The 14,202-nt window shown below is 40.2% G+C and overlaps 1 protein-coding gene and 1 long non-coding RNA gene across 2 annotated transcripts in view; both read right to left on the bottom strand.

The window, feature by feature from the left end:
• LOC310728065 overlaps positions 1 to 14,125 on the bottom strand; it is a 33,447-nt gene extending 19,322 nt beyond the window's left edge. The window contains exon 1 of the long non-coding RNA XR_014534173.1: positions 13,794 to 14,125. This is a non-coding gene — a long non-coding RNA (uncharacterized lncRNA). The remainder of the gene's footprint in view (positions 1 to 13,793) is intronic.
• The window catches only part of LOC310727246 (uncharacterized protein), a 32,011-nt gene that overhangs the window by 12,191 nt on the left and 5,618 nt on the right, over positions 1 to 14,202 (bottom strand). The window contains exon 2 of the mRNA XM_083543499.1: positions 12,742 to 12,845. Coding sequence (XP_083399625.1) covers positions 12,742 to 12,819 — 78 coding nt within the window. The 5' untranslated portion in view covers positions 12,820 to 12,845. The remainder of the gene's footprint in view (positions 1 to 12,741; positions 12,846 to 14,202) is intronic.

Here is a 14,202-nt window from a genome sequence, read left to right as displayed (position 1 = left end):
GTTGTGTGTTTAGGAGACCAAATGGAAAGCAAATAAGACCAGGAACATTAGAGGTGTTTAAACTGTTCTATCAAGGTGTGGATGGAAAGAGAAATGGTGTAGGGGTGTTTCTGAAGGAAGAGTACAGTAAGAGTGTAGTGGAGGTGAAGATAGTTTCTGATAGGGTGATGAAGGTGAAGCTGGAAGTTGAAGGAGAGATGATAAATATCATCAGTGCTTATGCTCCACAGGTGGGCTGTGAGATGAAGGAGAAGGAAAAATTCTGGAGTGAGTTAGATGAAGTGGTAGAAGGTGTAGGAATGAAAGATTGGTGATTGGTGCAGACTTTAAAGGGCATGTAGTTGAAGGGAACAGAGGTGATGAGGAGGTGATGGTAGGTATGGAATTAATGTGTGAGTGGAGGAAGGTGCACACAGGTAGACTATGTTCTATGTAGGAGATACAAACTGAAGGAAATTTGCGACTGTAAGGTGTTGCCAGGGACAGCGAGTATGTAGCACGTTTTGAGGGAGGCGAGATTGAGATGGTTTGGACATATGCAGAGGAGAAACATGGGGTATATCGGTATGAGAATGCTAAGGGTGAAGCCGGGAAGGAAAAAAAGAGGAAGGCCAACTACTGATTCTGGAACTACTGCAGAAGTAATAAGGGAGACAGCTAGAAAGATAGGAAGACAAAGAGACTTGGTGGTGGAATAAGTAGGTGCAGGAGAGCAGAAGGAGGAAGAGGTTGGAGAAACAGAATTGGGTTCGACAGAGTGATGACAAAAGTAGGCAGAAGTACAAGGAGATGCAGCAGCACGTGAAGAGGGATGTAGTGAAGGATAAGGAAAAGGCATATGAGGAGCTGTAGGAGAAGTTGTACACAAAAGAATTAGAAAAGGATTTGTATCGATTGGCCAGGCAGAGGGACCGAGCTGGGAAGGATGTGCTGCAAGTTAGAGCAATAAAGGATGGAGATGGAAATGTGTTGACTAGTGAGGAGAGTGTGTTGAGAAGATGGAGGGAGGCAGCAGCTGATGAATTAGGGAAAATGAGAGAGAAGGTTGGATGGTGTGGAGATGGTGAAGCAGGAAGTGGATAGGATTAGTAAGGAGGAAGTGAGAGCAGTGATTAAGAGGATGAAGAGTGGAAAGTCGGTTTGGACATACCGGTAGAAGCATGGAGATGTTTAGGAGATGCAGTGGAGTTTTTAACAAGATTGTTTAACATGATTTTGGAGGGTGAGAAGATGCCTGAAGAATAGAGAAGGAGTGTGCTGGTACTGATCTTTAAGAATAAGGGAGATTGAGCAACAGTATGGTTTCATGGGCATATTGGTAAGAGAATGCTGCAGATGGAAAGAGGCAGATGGAGAGGGTAGAGGGTATGGAGACAGATGATCCGCTATGGCGACCCCTAATGGGAGAATCCGAATGAAGAAGAAGAAGGAAAGAAGTCACTCTGGGTTTTACTGTACACATACAAAGGAATCAAACCATACTTGTCCATAAATGAAGTCGTGTAATGTTATGAAATAACACACACACAAGAAAAAGTATTGAACACATGAAGACAGGGAGGTGCAGAAAGAAATGAAAAGCCAAGACACCAGTAGATATCAATCAGTAATTAGAAATCAATCCTGCCTATTGTCATTGTAAATTAATATCAGCTGCTTCAGTCCCAACTGATGGCTTGTATAAAGGTGTCCCATTACCAAGGTGTCACACAAGAAACATCTCATGATGGGTAAAAGCGAAGAGCTCTCTCAAGACCTTCGCATCCTTACTGTTGCAAACATAACGATTGCATTGGTTACAGAATGATTTCTAAACTTCTGAATGTTCTGAATGGTTTAATATCTTTGTATGTCTGGATTTCTGGTCTGTTAGTGTTAAGATGGTTCTCACACTGGTTCTCTAAACACATTATGTTATCTGTTTAATGTCTATAGAGTCTTTCCGATGTGAGTATGTAAGGTATACAGAAAGTCTTTATCTGGACTCACACATCTCCAGTTGCTATGTCTTCTTACCCAATCAGGAACAGCTTTAAGTCAGGTTTTTTTTTCAGTGTATATTTACTTGTCTGTTATCTGCAATAAACTGAAGAAGAACATTGCTCCATTCTGTGTGCTGTGATTCTTCCCTGATCAGAAAAGACACCACGGGCATCGTTAATCACATGGGAAATAATACAAATCTAACAATATCAATAGCACCTTATGAAATATATTTACTGAGAAAAATGGTGATGTTTTCGATACTTATTTTACCTGCTGTATGTTGTCTCCTGTTATAATCACATGTAAACACTGCTTATGTTGACATAGAGGCTTCTGCTCTGATTAAACGGGGTGTATTCGAGCAGATGTAGTTGTGTTGGCCTATTTTGATAATAGATGCCTTTTAGGCTAAGACCACCTGTTCTCTTAGGGTCCATCAACACTGTGATTCCAGGATACACTAGTACTCAACACAGTGGAAACATGGTTCTAATTTTCAAAAGTAATACTAATAAATGATCTTAAAGTGCGAGGCAGAAACTAAACAAACTTGCAGTCCACCACTTAATACTTTACTTTAAAACTAAACTTCCTCTGTGAGATCACTGGGATACGCATGTGAATATGTGATCTGTTAACTGGTTGCATGTGTAAAAGCTGTTGGTCTCAAACATTGTTTACTTTATCAACTGAGTAAAAAGCTGAAGAACAGATCATATAGGACAATTGATTAAAGATTTGGGGAGAAATTTCGTGTTTCCTTGTAAAAGGATTTTTTACTTAAAGTAAGGTATTTTTTTTAATTTAATGTTAAAATACATTATGATGTATCTTTGCCCTGCAAACCACACTGAAAGATGAGATACATGAATAAAGTGTACCTTTGATCCAGCAGCAGCAGCAGCAGGAGGAGTGTGTGAAGGTTCTCCTAAAGATCTCCGTCTGGACTCTGATTTCATGATCAGAGGTGTAAAGAATCAGGACACTGGAAGAAAAATGCAGAGGTTCATGACTCCAGAATGTCCACTAGCTGTTTCCCGAGCAGCTCAGCTGCTACATTTCACTGTATCTCACCTTTGGGTAAAAATCCGCTAAATCCGAGACAAAAACGGGATTGAAGCTCGCGGGCGATAGATTTATAACGGCGGAAGGAACGTCGATGTGCACGCGCAGGAAGTGGAGAAAAACTCACGCGCCCAACATTAACTTCAGACCGGAGCTCGTGACGGAAGTCTATAGGTACAAAAACAGATCACAAAAGCAGTGGGCGGGGCCAACGGGCTCGAGTTCTAAATCTGCAAACATCATTGACTCAGACATTGTCAGGAAGTGAAATCTGATTGGTTGTCTGCCACTGTGCCTGATCTTTAGTGGTTGAGCTTCATGAGAGACATGACTTCATCATCTATCACTCTTCATTCTCTTCTATCATCATTCTCCATTTTTATTTGTTCATAGATTTCCGTTTACAAATAAACGGAGATTCACACAAATTAATTCGATTCACAAATGTAAATGGGATTTAAAAAAGAATGAATACTTAGATGTTCACATCACTCAGGACCCGTGTTGGTCCTGTCACATTCCCAGCCAACATTTTTGGGCTGTCACTTGGGCCCTGCATGGGCAAACCAAATGGGGTCCAGAGAAATTTGTCCATCAGCTCCACATGGGCCCAATGTGTGTTAGCCCAGAGGGGCCACTGATATTGGTGTTCTTTATATTTGCTTATTTGGGTCCCAAATAAGTGTTAAAAATCGGGCCAAAGTGGACTACAAAAAGGACCCTTATTGGGCCCACATGATTTAATCATGGGTCAACCCACAAATAGCCCCTTTATGGAGTTGTTGTGGGACCACAGTGGGTGAGAATTGGGTCCCATTTATTAATTTCATGATTGATGTCTGTGGGTGAACTTAAACTTAAACTTTCTTTTCGGCTTCTCCCGTTAGGGGTCGCCACAGCAGATCCTCCGCACGTTTGACTTGGCACATGTTTTATGCTGGATGCCCTTCCTAACGCAACCCTCCCCAATTTATCCGGGCTTGGGACCGGCACTAAGAGTGGCTGGGGATGGTTCCCTGACCGGGAATCGAACCCGGGTCACAGCGGTGGGAGCGCTGCATCTTAACCACTAGACCACCAGGGGACCTGGGGATAGTAAGTACTTAATCTTACTATCGAAAATCCACTGTCAAACCATTTCAAACCTCAGTTACAATGTAAAACTGTGCCTGGCCAAACAAACAACTAATATTAGTTGATTTTATGTGCTGCTTTATGCTTAAAAAAATAAATGACTTCAACTCAGAATGTGTAAATCACATTTAATTTAATTTAATTAAAGTAAAAAAAAAACAGGAAACAGGAATAACAGAATTACTAAAGTAGAATAGTTCACTGGTGGGTCTATGCAGATTCCTCGGCTGCCCACTTACACAACAGTAAAGAAAGAGAAGACAGAAAAGGCAATTTAGTACATTTTAAAATACTACCATTCACAGCAGCATCTAAAAAAACCATGCACCAATATAATTAAGACATTTCCTAGAATCTCATCAGTGAATTGTTCCCACCTCTGCCTCACACAGTAATAACTTAGGCCGGGGACCAGTCATGGAATCCAAAACTTATGAATGTAACAATTAAAATATCAACCTTGCATCTGAAATTGACTCTTAAACAAATATTTGGTCATTGCCAAAAGCCAGTAATTATACAATGATTCTGATCAGGTGAAAGTCACACCTCGGATCACGGTGGACCAGAAAGTTCAAGACACTGCAACTGAAGAAAACATATGCAAATAGAAAAAACACCAGCAAATTAAGAAAACATCTTCATCAGTTAAACACCATGTGCTGCAAATCCTCACAACACAACTAAATACAGAAACGTCCTGCAAATATTCACAACACAACCAATTCATTTACACTGCAAATAGCACAGACCACAAAATAAAAGTTTTATGGGGACCCCAACAACTGACGACCGTGGGACTGCTTCTAATCCCCCATTTGCCCAAACTGTTAAGATTACACAATACCATACAAAAATTTAAATGCATCAATATGGTGAATTTCAGGCTTTGTTGTGATTAATGTTTAGAATAATTATTGGGGTCTTGAACACAGATCGATTATTAAATTCGTACTGGTTCACTTTGGACCGTGAATATGAACTGACCACTGTAACATTAGTTTAAGTTACTTATAACAATGTTTTGTCTTCAAAAAGCCTTAGTGTTCCACTTGACTGCACAAACCGGAGCGGCTTTAGATAAAAAAATACAGTGAAAGTGATTCGGAGTTTTCTGCTCTGGATTTCGCTGGTCTGCTTCAAGTCAAACACATCTGCGCATGCGTGAAGCCTCGGCGCGAAAGCGCGGGGGGGGGGGGGGTATCTGACTGACTTTCTGAACGGCGCAAAATGACGTTTATTATCTTTAACTTAATCATAACGTATCATATTTTTTTATTAATGTTTAGAAATGATATAAATATAAACGTTTGGTTTCTACCTATTTCACCTAAATCACATTAAAATAATGTTAAGTATTGTCACAATCTCCTCAGAGCTTTTCTCTGTGTATTGTATATACACATGTTATAAAGGCAGTAAAGAGAAAAAGACTCCACAGTGCTTTTACTGTTTCACCCTCCTGTTATCATGAGGACACTATATGGAGGAAACACGGGTGAAAATGGCTTGAAAAGTCGTTATTTCCACATTTTAGTAGACAGTAGAAATTTCCTAGTTATCTGCTAATCGTTAAGAATGTTCAGTTTTCCACAGGTGTTTATCTCTGAGGTAAACCTGTTCACTCTCCACACTGACCTTCATTATATCGTGCCTGTAACTTTAATTACCACAAATCTTTCTGAAGTTTACATTAAATAAAAACAACAGTAAAATGTGATTAATTTAAAACAAATGATAATTTCTTACCGTGACAGAGATGTCAGGTTATCCAGGTCAGGTCAGGTCAGGTCAGGTCAGGTTGATCAGGTGATCAGTGGTAGTGAGTGATGACCGTTTCTTCAGAATGAGAAGGCGGGAACACAGGAGCCATTGGGAGACTCTGTGAGCTGCACAAGCGTTTTTTTTTTCTTTTTTTTTTTAACTAAAGGTCATACTATGTTATTGTTAATATACACAATTTTTGTTTAGATCATATAAAACACGCAAAAAAACATATCAATTGAATTTATCATCAATTGAATAATATAGCTAAATATAGCCCAAATATGGCCCATACAGGGCCCTCGAATAAACAAAATGTGCAACCTAAATGGGGCCCACATCCCTGACTAAGCTGGGGCCAACATTCAGCCCATCAAAGTGCCCACTCTGACCCCATGCCCACGTGATGCCCATATAACCCAAATAAAACCCATGTGGGGCCCACATGGACATGTTGGCTGGGATCGTCACCCTGATGAAGGCCAGGCAGCGTCTATACCACCTGAGACGCTTAAGAGATTTTAAATCACCCTCTCTGGTGCTGAGGTCTTTATTCAACTGCACCGTTGAAAGTGGCCTGATGGCTAGTATCACTTCTTGGTTCGAGAAATGCACCATGCAGGGCAGGCACCAGAGGGTGGCTCAGTCAGCTGAGTGTTCGGAGCTCCCTGACCTGCAGGACATGTACAGCAAGCGGTGCTGGACCAGGGCCGAAAAGATATTGGAGGACCTCAGCCATCCCAATAAAGAAGTCCTCTTTTCTGTGTTGCGTTCAGAAAAAGCGTTTCCGATCCTTGAAGGCAAACAGAGGGAGAATGAGGATTCGTCCCACAGGCCATTCGGAGTCTAAACCAGGAAAACACCTAACACATGAACACTTAAGTGACAATTGCACTAGGACACTTTAAATCTGGACTATTGTCAGTATCTATCTATTATTTCTTTCTGACAAAATTTCAGCCAGTAAGTAGTTCCACAGATACCTCAGATCGTGCGGCCTGTTCGGTGTCATATACATATATAATATACATATACATAGTATTTGAGATCTATCAGTCTGGAAAAGGTTATAAAGCCGTTTCTAAAGCTTTGAGACTCCCAAACACTACTCTTTCCCATAACTTCATGGTGTGACTGATCAACTTAATTCCCCTGTAGTTACTGCAGGTCTGCACATCTCCCTTATTCTTAAAGATCAGTACCAGCACACTCCTTCCTCCGGCATCTTCGCACCTTCCAAAATATTGTTAAACAATCTTAGTAGTAATGACTACTTGTTACTTAAAGTACTTAATGTCAGAGCCCAAACCTCTTTACCTAAACTTGAGTAAAAAAATGTATAGTCAGTACTTCAACTTTTACCTGAGTATTTTAAAACATGAGTATCTGTACTTCTACTGAGTGAAGGATGCGTGAACCTTTGCCACCGCTGGCTTTAATAATGAAATGTTTGCCAACATATTACAGTTATAATGTAGATAAATAAGACTAATGAACTACCCACTCTGTGCAATTTGTATAAGGTATTTCAGTGTGTAAACTAATCCTAATGTAATAGAGGAGCAAAAGTGTATTTATATATAAGTAAATCTGTAATATTTAGTTTTTGCAACACTGAACTGCACACATATTCAAACCTGTAATGTTTGCTTATGCTATACATTTAAATGAACCATATTAACTTCGTCAGAAAGCACATTGCACCATTTTCTTTATAGTTCTTTATATTTAAGTGGAAATTAGTTGTCTAAAATTTGTATGCAGCATGTAGTGTAAACATCTATTAGATTTTAGTTATTTTGGTTATTAATTCACTTTTATTTCCATTTGGTGATGAAGCTCGGGTGTTCTTGTATTCAGAGCAGTGAGAACTGCATACAATTCTAGACTGAGACTCCTGAAGTTACTGAGTGTCACAGTTGGACCCTGAAAACACAGATTTTAATGCTCCCACATTAAAGTTGATTGCTTTCCATTTTATTCTTTTGTATAATGGAATTTTGCTTAATAACTGAAATTTAATTTAGTAAATAACAATGATCTGTTGATACTTTATAATCATCTATGATATAGAATCAAAACATTGGTTTTATCACCAGCAATTCTATTTTCTTCCTTAGAAAAAATAAAGTATAAGTTAACAAACAATAGCAAGAGAAAAATAAGTAAAATGTTCATGAAATAATCACAAAAAAAGTTGTTGAAGACTTTTATAATGACCGAGACACAGATACAGTCCATTTAGAAAAAAATTAACTTTTAACATTCACCTTAATCTCAAAGGTGTTCAGTGAAGTCGAGATTAGAGCTCTGTGCAGGCCAGTTCAGTTCTTCCACACCAAACTCATCCAACCATGTCTTTATGAACCTTAGTTTGTGCACTGTGGCACAGTCATGCTGGATTAATAAAGGACTGTCTCACAATATTAGAAGCATAGCATTGTACAAAATGTTTAGGTACGCTAAAGTAATTAACATTTCCCTACACTTTAAGTCAGGGGCTGAGTTTTACCCCTAAAGTACAGCCCCATACCACTACCACTCCTCAACCGAACCTTACAGTTGACTAATGAACGTATTCAAAGTTAGAGAAACACAAATAATGAATGTTGGTGCAAAACGCAACCAAAAAAAAAGTTTATACATTTAACATTTTAGATTTAAAAAAGACTTGAGGTGAGATTTGTCTGCACTTTAATTCTTATAGGTTCAGACATGTACAACAAAAATCGATTCCCTGATCTTGCTGTGTAACCGTGTGATCAAGCTCAAGTTTGCAGTAAATCAGTAACACTCAGGGGACCATGAATTGGAAGCCGTTCCATTAGATACCGTTCAGAAAGCACATATGGGTGAGATGCTCAGGTAGCCCCATACATGTTGCCATAAAGTGTAGTTGTAGTGTAGCTGTAGATGGACCAACAATGTTCTGATGGCTTGGAAAGGTGTCCATTTTGTTAGAGATAATTAATTACAATTTAAAGTTCCCCAATATTTACAGTACAGTTTCCCTTTACATCCCTTCAAATAAGGAATTTAAGATGATGATTTGTTTTACAAATTAACATCAAGAGTTTATGGTTGTATGTTAGAGCACTTGTGGTTCCATAATGAGCTTTGATAAACATAGCTCCGTCCACACTGTCCACAGATGTACAGCTTCTGTCCTGTATGACTCTGCTGGTGGCTGAGGAGGGCTCTCTGAGCACTAAAACTCTTCCCACACTGTTCACAGCGATACGGCTTCTCTCCTGTGTGGATACGTTGGTGAATTCTAAAATTACTCTGATGATTAAAACTCTTCCCACACTGTTCACAGTGATACGGCTTCTCTCCTGTGTGGATACGCTGGTGTAATCTGAGAATACCCTGCTGAGTAAAACCTTTCCCACACTGTTCACAGTGATACGGCTTCTCTCCTGTGTGGATACGCTGGTGCGATTCGAGACTACTCTGACGATTAAAACTTTTCCCACACTGTTCACAGCGATACGGCTTCTCTCCTGTGTGGATACTCTGGTGTATTCTAAAATTACTCTGATGAGTAAAACTCTTCCCACACTGTTCACACTGATACGGCTTCTCTCCTGTGTGGAAAAGCTGGTGTGATTTGAGACGACTCTGATGAGTAAAACTCTTCCCACACTGCCCACACTGATATGGGTTCTCTCCTGTGTGGAAAAGCTGGTGTGATTTGAGACTACTCTGATGAGTAAAACTCTTCTCACACTGCCCACACTGATACGGCTTTTCTCCTGTGTGGATATGCTGGTGTCTTTTGAGACTACTCTGAGAAGTAAAACTCTTCTCACACTGCCCACACTGATACGGCTTTTCTCCTGTGTGGATAATCTGGTGTGTTTTGAGACTACTCTGAGAAGTAAAACTCTTCCCACACTGTTCACAGTAATACGGCTTCTCTCCTGTGTGGATCTGCTGGTGTCTTTTGAGACTACTCTGACGATTAAAACTCTTCTCACACTGTTTACAGTAATACGGCTTCTCTCCTGTGTGGATACGCTGGTGTTCTTTGAGATGACTCTGGCGATCAAAACTCTTCTTACACTGTTCACAGTGATACAGTTTTTCTCCTGTGTGGATACGTTGGTGTCTTTTCAGAACAGCAATTTTAGTAAAACTCTTTCCACAATCTGAGCAGTGGTGCATCTGGAAAACAAAATAAAATGATTTAATATACAGTCGAACCAACTAATCTCGACTTTGGTTAACTGCCCAACCTTACTAAGTCAACGTTTTTGAAGTGGAACCACCAAATAGTTTCTTTGTCTTAGCATTTTCTCATCAGTTATGTCAATTCTTTTTTCAATTCGCTGAACCCTAATATCCCGAGCACAATGGGGGGCAAATTTGCCACTTAACGTTGGTTATCTCGATCCCCATGACCAATCGCTGGCTTTTGAAAATGTCACTTCACTATCTCACCACCGTATTTTCGTGTATATAAGACGCGTCTTCTACAAAGTTGTACGTACACCTCACCCAGGGTGCGTCTTATATTAGAGATCAGCCTGGAATTAAACAAACAAAACTGCTGGATGCACTGCGTCATTCAGGTTATTTCCGATGATGAGTTTCAGGCACAGTGCTGTGCAGCCGCAGAAGAACTCGCGGAAGTGGCAGAACAGGAGTGTAAGATACTTTTCAGATCTGTGTCAGAGTGAAATCACTCGCGAATTTAATTTTGACACTGGTTAGCTTTTTGTAAAAACTACACCCCGCACATTTTTGTGAGCGATCTTTGTGTTTGCAATTTTGGAGAATATAATAAAGGGTTGTATCGAGAATCGACGGTGGTTTGTATTGTATACTGGTAAATCTCTGCTGTTGGTTGGTGCACATATGCCTTTTGTTGTTAACAAACATGTATGTACATTTTTATAGCATGCCTTCATCAAACAAATCGTGGAAAGCGCTGTAATGTAAAAAAACCATCCAAAAACATGTGTATGTACATTCTCATTTATTAACGCACATCATGTACATAAAGAAATTTCAAGCACATTATTATATTGCCGCCATATTGATGTTCGTTTATCTCGATCATCGGTTATCTCAACGCTTTTTGGCAATGGAAAAGAGTAGTGGGAGCCAGGCTGAGAGAAGAGGTGACCATCTGTGAGCAACAGCATGGTTTCATGGGCATGGGGTATATTGGTAAGAGAATGCTGAGGATGGAAAGAGGCAGATGTACAGGGCAGAGGGTATGGAGACAGATGTTCCGCTGTGGCGACCCCTAATGGGAGAAGCTGACTGAAGAAGAAGAAGGAAAGAAGTCACTCTGGGTTTTACTGTACATAATTTGTAACGCAGGTCCTTTTCTCCCTCCCCCTGCTAGTGACATGAAATCTTGATCAGATGTTGGTAACAACCCATGCAATCCACACATACTAAGGAATCAAACCATACTGGTCCATAAAATAAAGTTGTGTAATGTTGTGAAACAACACACACACAAGAATAAGTATTGAACACATGAAGACAGGGAGGTGCAAAAAGGAATGAAAATCCAAGACACCAGTAGATATCAATCAGTAATTAGTAAGCAATCCTGCCTATTGTCATTGTAAATTAATATCAGCTGCTTCAGTCCCAACTGATGGCCTGGATAAAGGTGTCCCATTACCAAAGTGTCACACAAGAAACATCTCATGATGGGTAAAAGCGAAGAGCTCTCTCAAGACCTTCGCATCCTTACTGTTGCAAACATAACGATTGCATTGGTTACAGAAGGATTTCTAAACTTCTAAATGGTTTGATATCTTTGTATGTCTGGATTTTATGTCTGTTAGTGTTAAGATGGTTCTCACACTGGTTCTCTAAACACATTCCTATGTTATCTGTTTAATGTCTATAGAGTCTTTCCGATGTGAGTATGTAAGGTATACAGAAAGTCTTTATCTGGACTCACACATCTCCAGTTGCTATGTCTTCTTACCCAATCAGGAACAGCTTTAAGTCAGGTTTTTTTTTCAGTGTATATTTACTTGTCTGTTATCTGCAATAAACTGAAGAAGAACATTGCTCCATTCTGTGTGCTGTGATTCTTCCCTGATCAGAAAAGACACCACGGGCATCGTTGATCACATGGGAAATAATACAAATCTAACAATATCAATAGCACCTTATGAAATATATTTACTGAGAAAAATGGTGATGTTTTCGATACTTATTTTACCCGCTGTATGTTTTCTCCTGTTATAATCACATGTAAACACTGCTTATGTTGACATACAGGCTTCTGCTCTGATTAAACTTTTAGGCTAAGACCACCTGTTCTCTTAGGGTCCATCAACACTGTGATTCCAGGATACACTAGTACTCAACACAGTGGAAACATGGTTCTAATTTTCAAAAGTAATACTAATAAATGATCTTAAAGTGCGAGGCAGAAACTAAACAAACTTGCAGTCCACCACTTAATACTTTACTTTAAAACTAAACTTCCTCTGGGAGATCACTGGGATACGCATGTGAATATGTGATCTGTTAACTGGTTGCATGTGTAAAAGCTGTTGGTCTCAAACATTGTTTACTTTATCAACTGAGTAAAAAGCTGAAGAACAGATCATATAGGACAATTGCTTAAAGATTTGGGGAGAAATTTCATGTTTCCTTGTAAAAGGATTTTTTTTATATAAATAAAAAAAACCCAGTAGTTTATTGTGATACACTTAAATTGAAGGTATTTTTTTATTTAATGTTAAAATACAGTATGATGTATCTTTGCCCTTCAAACCACACTGAAAGATGAGACACATGAATAAAGTGTACCTTTGATCCAGCAGCAGCAGCAGCAGCAGGAGTGTGTGGAGGTTCTCCTAAAGATCTCCGTCTGGACTCTGATTTCATGATCAGAGGTGTAAAGAATCAGGACACTGGAAGAAAAATGCAGAGGTTCATGACTCCAGAATGTCCACTAGCTGTTCCCCGAGCAGCTCAGCTGCTACATTTCACTGTATCTCACCTTTGGGTAAAAATCCGCTAAATCCGAGACATAAAACAGGGTTGAAGCTCGCGCGCGATAGATTTATAACGGCGAAAGAAACGTCGATGTGCACGCGCGGAAAGTGGAGAAAAACTCACGCGCCCAACATTAACTTCAGACCGGAGCGCGTGAAAGAAGTCTATAGGTACAAACAGGGGTTATTCACAACGCAGTGGGCGGGGCCAACGGGTTCGAGTTCAAAATCCTCGAACATCATTGGCTCAGACATTTTCAGAAAGTGAAATCTGATTGGTTGTCTGCCACTGTGCCTGATCTTTAGTGGTTGAGCTTCATGAGCAACATGACTTCATCATCTATCACTCTTCACTCTCTTCTATCATTTCATTACATTTCATCTTCTCCCGCTTATCCGTAATTCGGGTGGCGGGGGCAGCAGTCTAAGCAGATTCCCCAGACACTTCTCCGTGTCCAGGGATCGGGCTGTCAAGTCCCCCGCCTTCGACTGCTGCCCAAGCCTCTCAGCACCGGTCCCTTACGGTCCCTCCTGCAGGTGGTGAGCCCACTGGAAGGCGGCCCTACGTCGCTCACGTCACGGAGGGGTCTTCTCGTAAGGGTCCCCCGGAGCATAGAGGGTTAAGGGCCTTGCTCAAGGGCCCAAGAGTGGCAGCTTGGCGATACCGGGGCTTGAACCCCCGACCTTCCGATCGGTAACCCAGCGCCTTAACCGCTGGAGCCACCTAAAACAGGATTAAGTATTTATTGGATTATGACTGGGGACCAGGTGGACATTCACTGGGCTGATGTATGGCTTCTACCTGGGTATGGCTTTTACCAGGCTTCTACCTAGAACCTTGAGTCCTGGGTGATCTAATCTAACATTAAGATGAGATAAGATAAGATATACCTTTATTCGTTTCACAGTGGTGAAATTTCTTTGTTACAGCAACAAAGAAAAAAAGAAAAAATAAATGCAAATATATTAAAGAATAGACACATACTATAGTATACAGTATATACACCACACAATGTATAAATAGAAATAAGGAAAAAAGTACGTATTGCAGGTAGTATTGCACACAGGTAGTATTATTACACAGTTAAACAGTAATAACAGTGTGTATTATGGTGACTGGTTTATTGGGAGTAGCTTTGCTTGTACAGTCTAATAGCAGCAGGGAGAAAAGACCTTCTGTATTGCTCCTTCAGACACTCAGGATGTAACAGTCTGTCACTGAAGGAGCTGCTCAACAATGAAACTTTCATACATTGAAAAAGATTCAAACATC

This window comes from Silurus aristotelis (assembly GCF_946808225.1).
Source record: "Silurus aristotelis genome assembly, chromosome: 6".
Lineage (NCBI taxonomy): Eukaryota > Metazoa > Chordata > Actinopteri > Siluriformes > Siluridae > Silurus > Silurus aristotelis.
The sequence above is the reverse complement of the archived record's forward strand: the minus strand, read 5'-3'. Positions and strand labels throughout refer to the sequence as shown.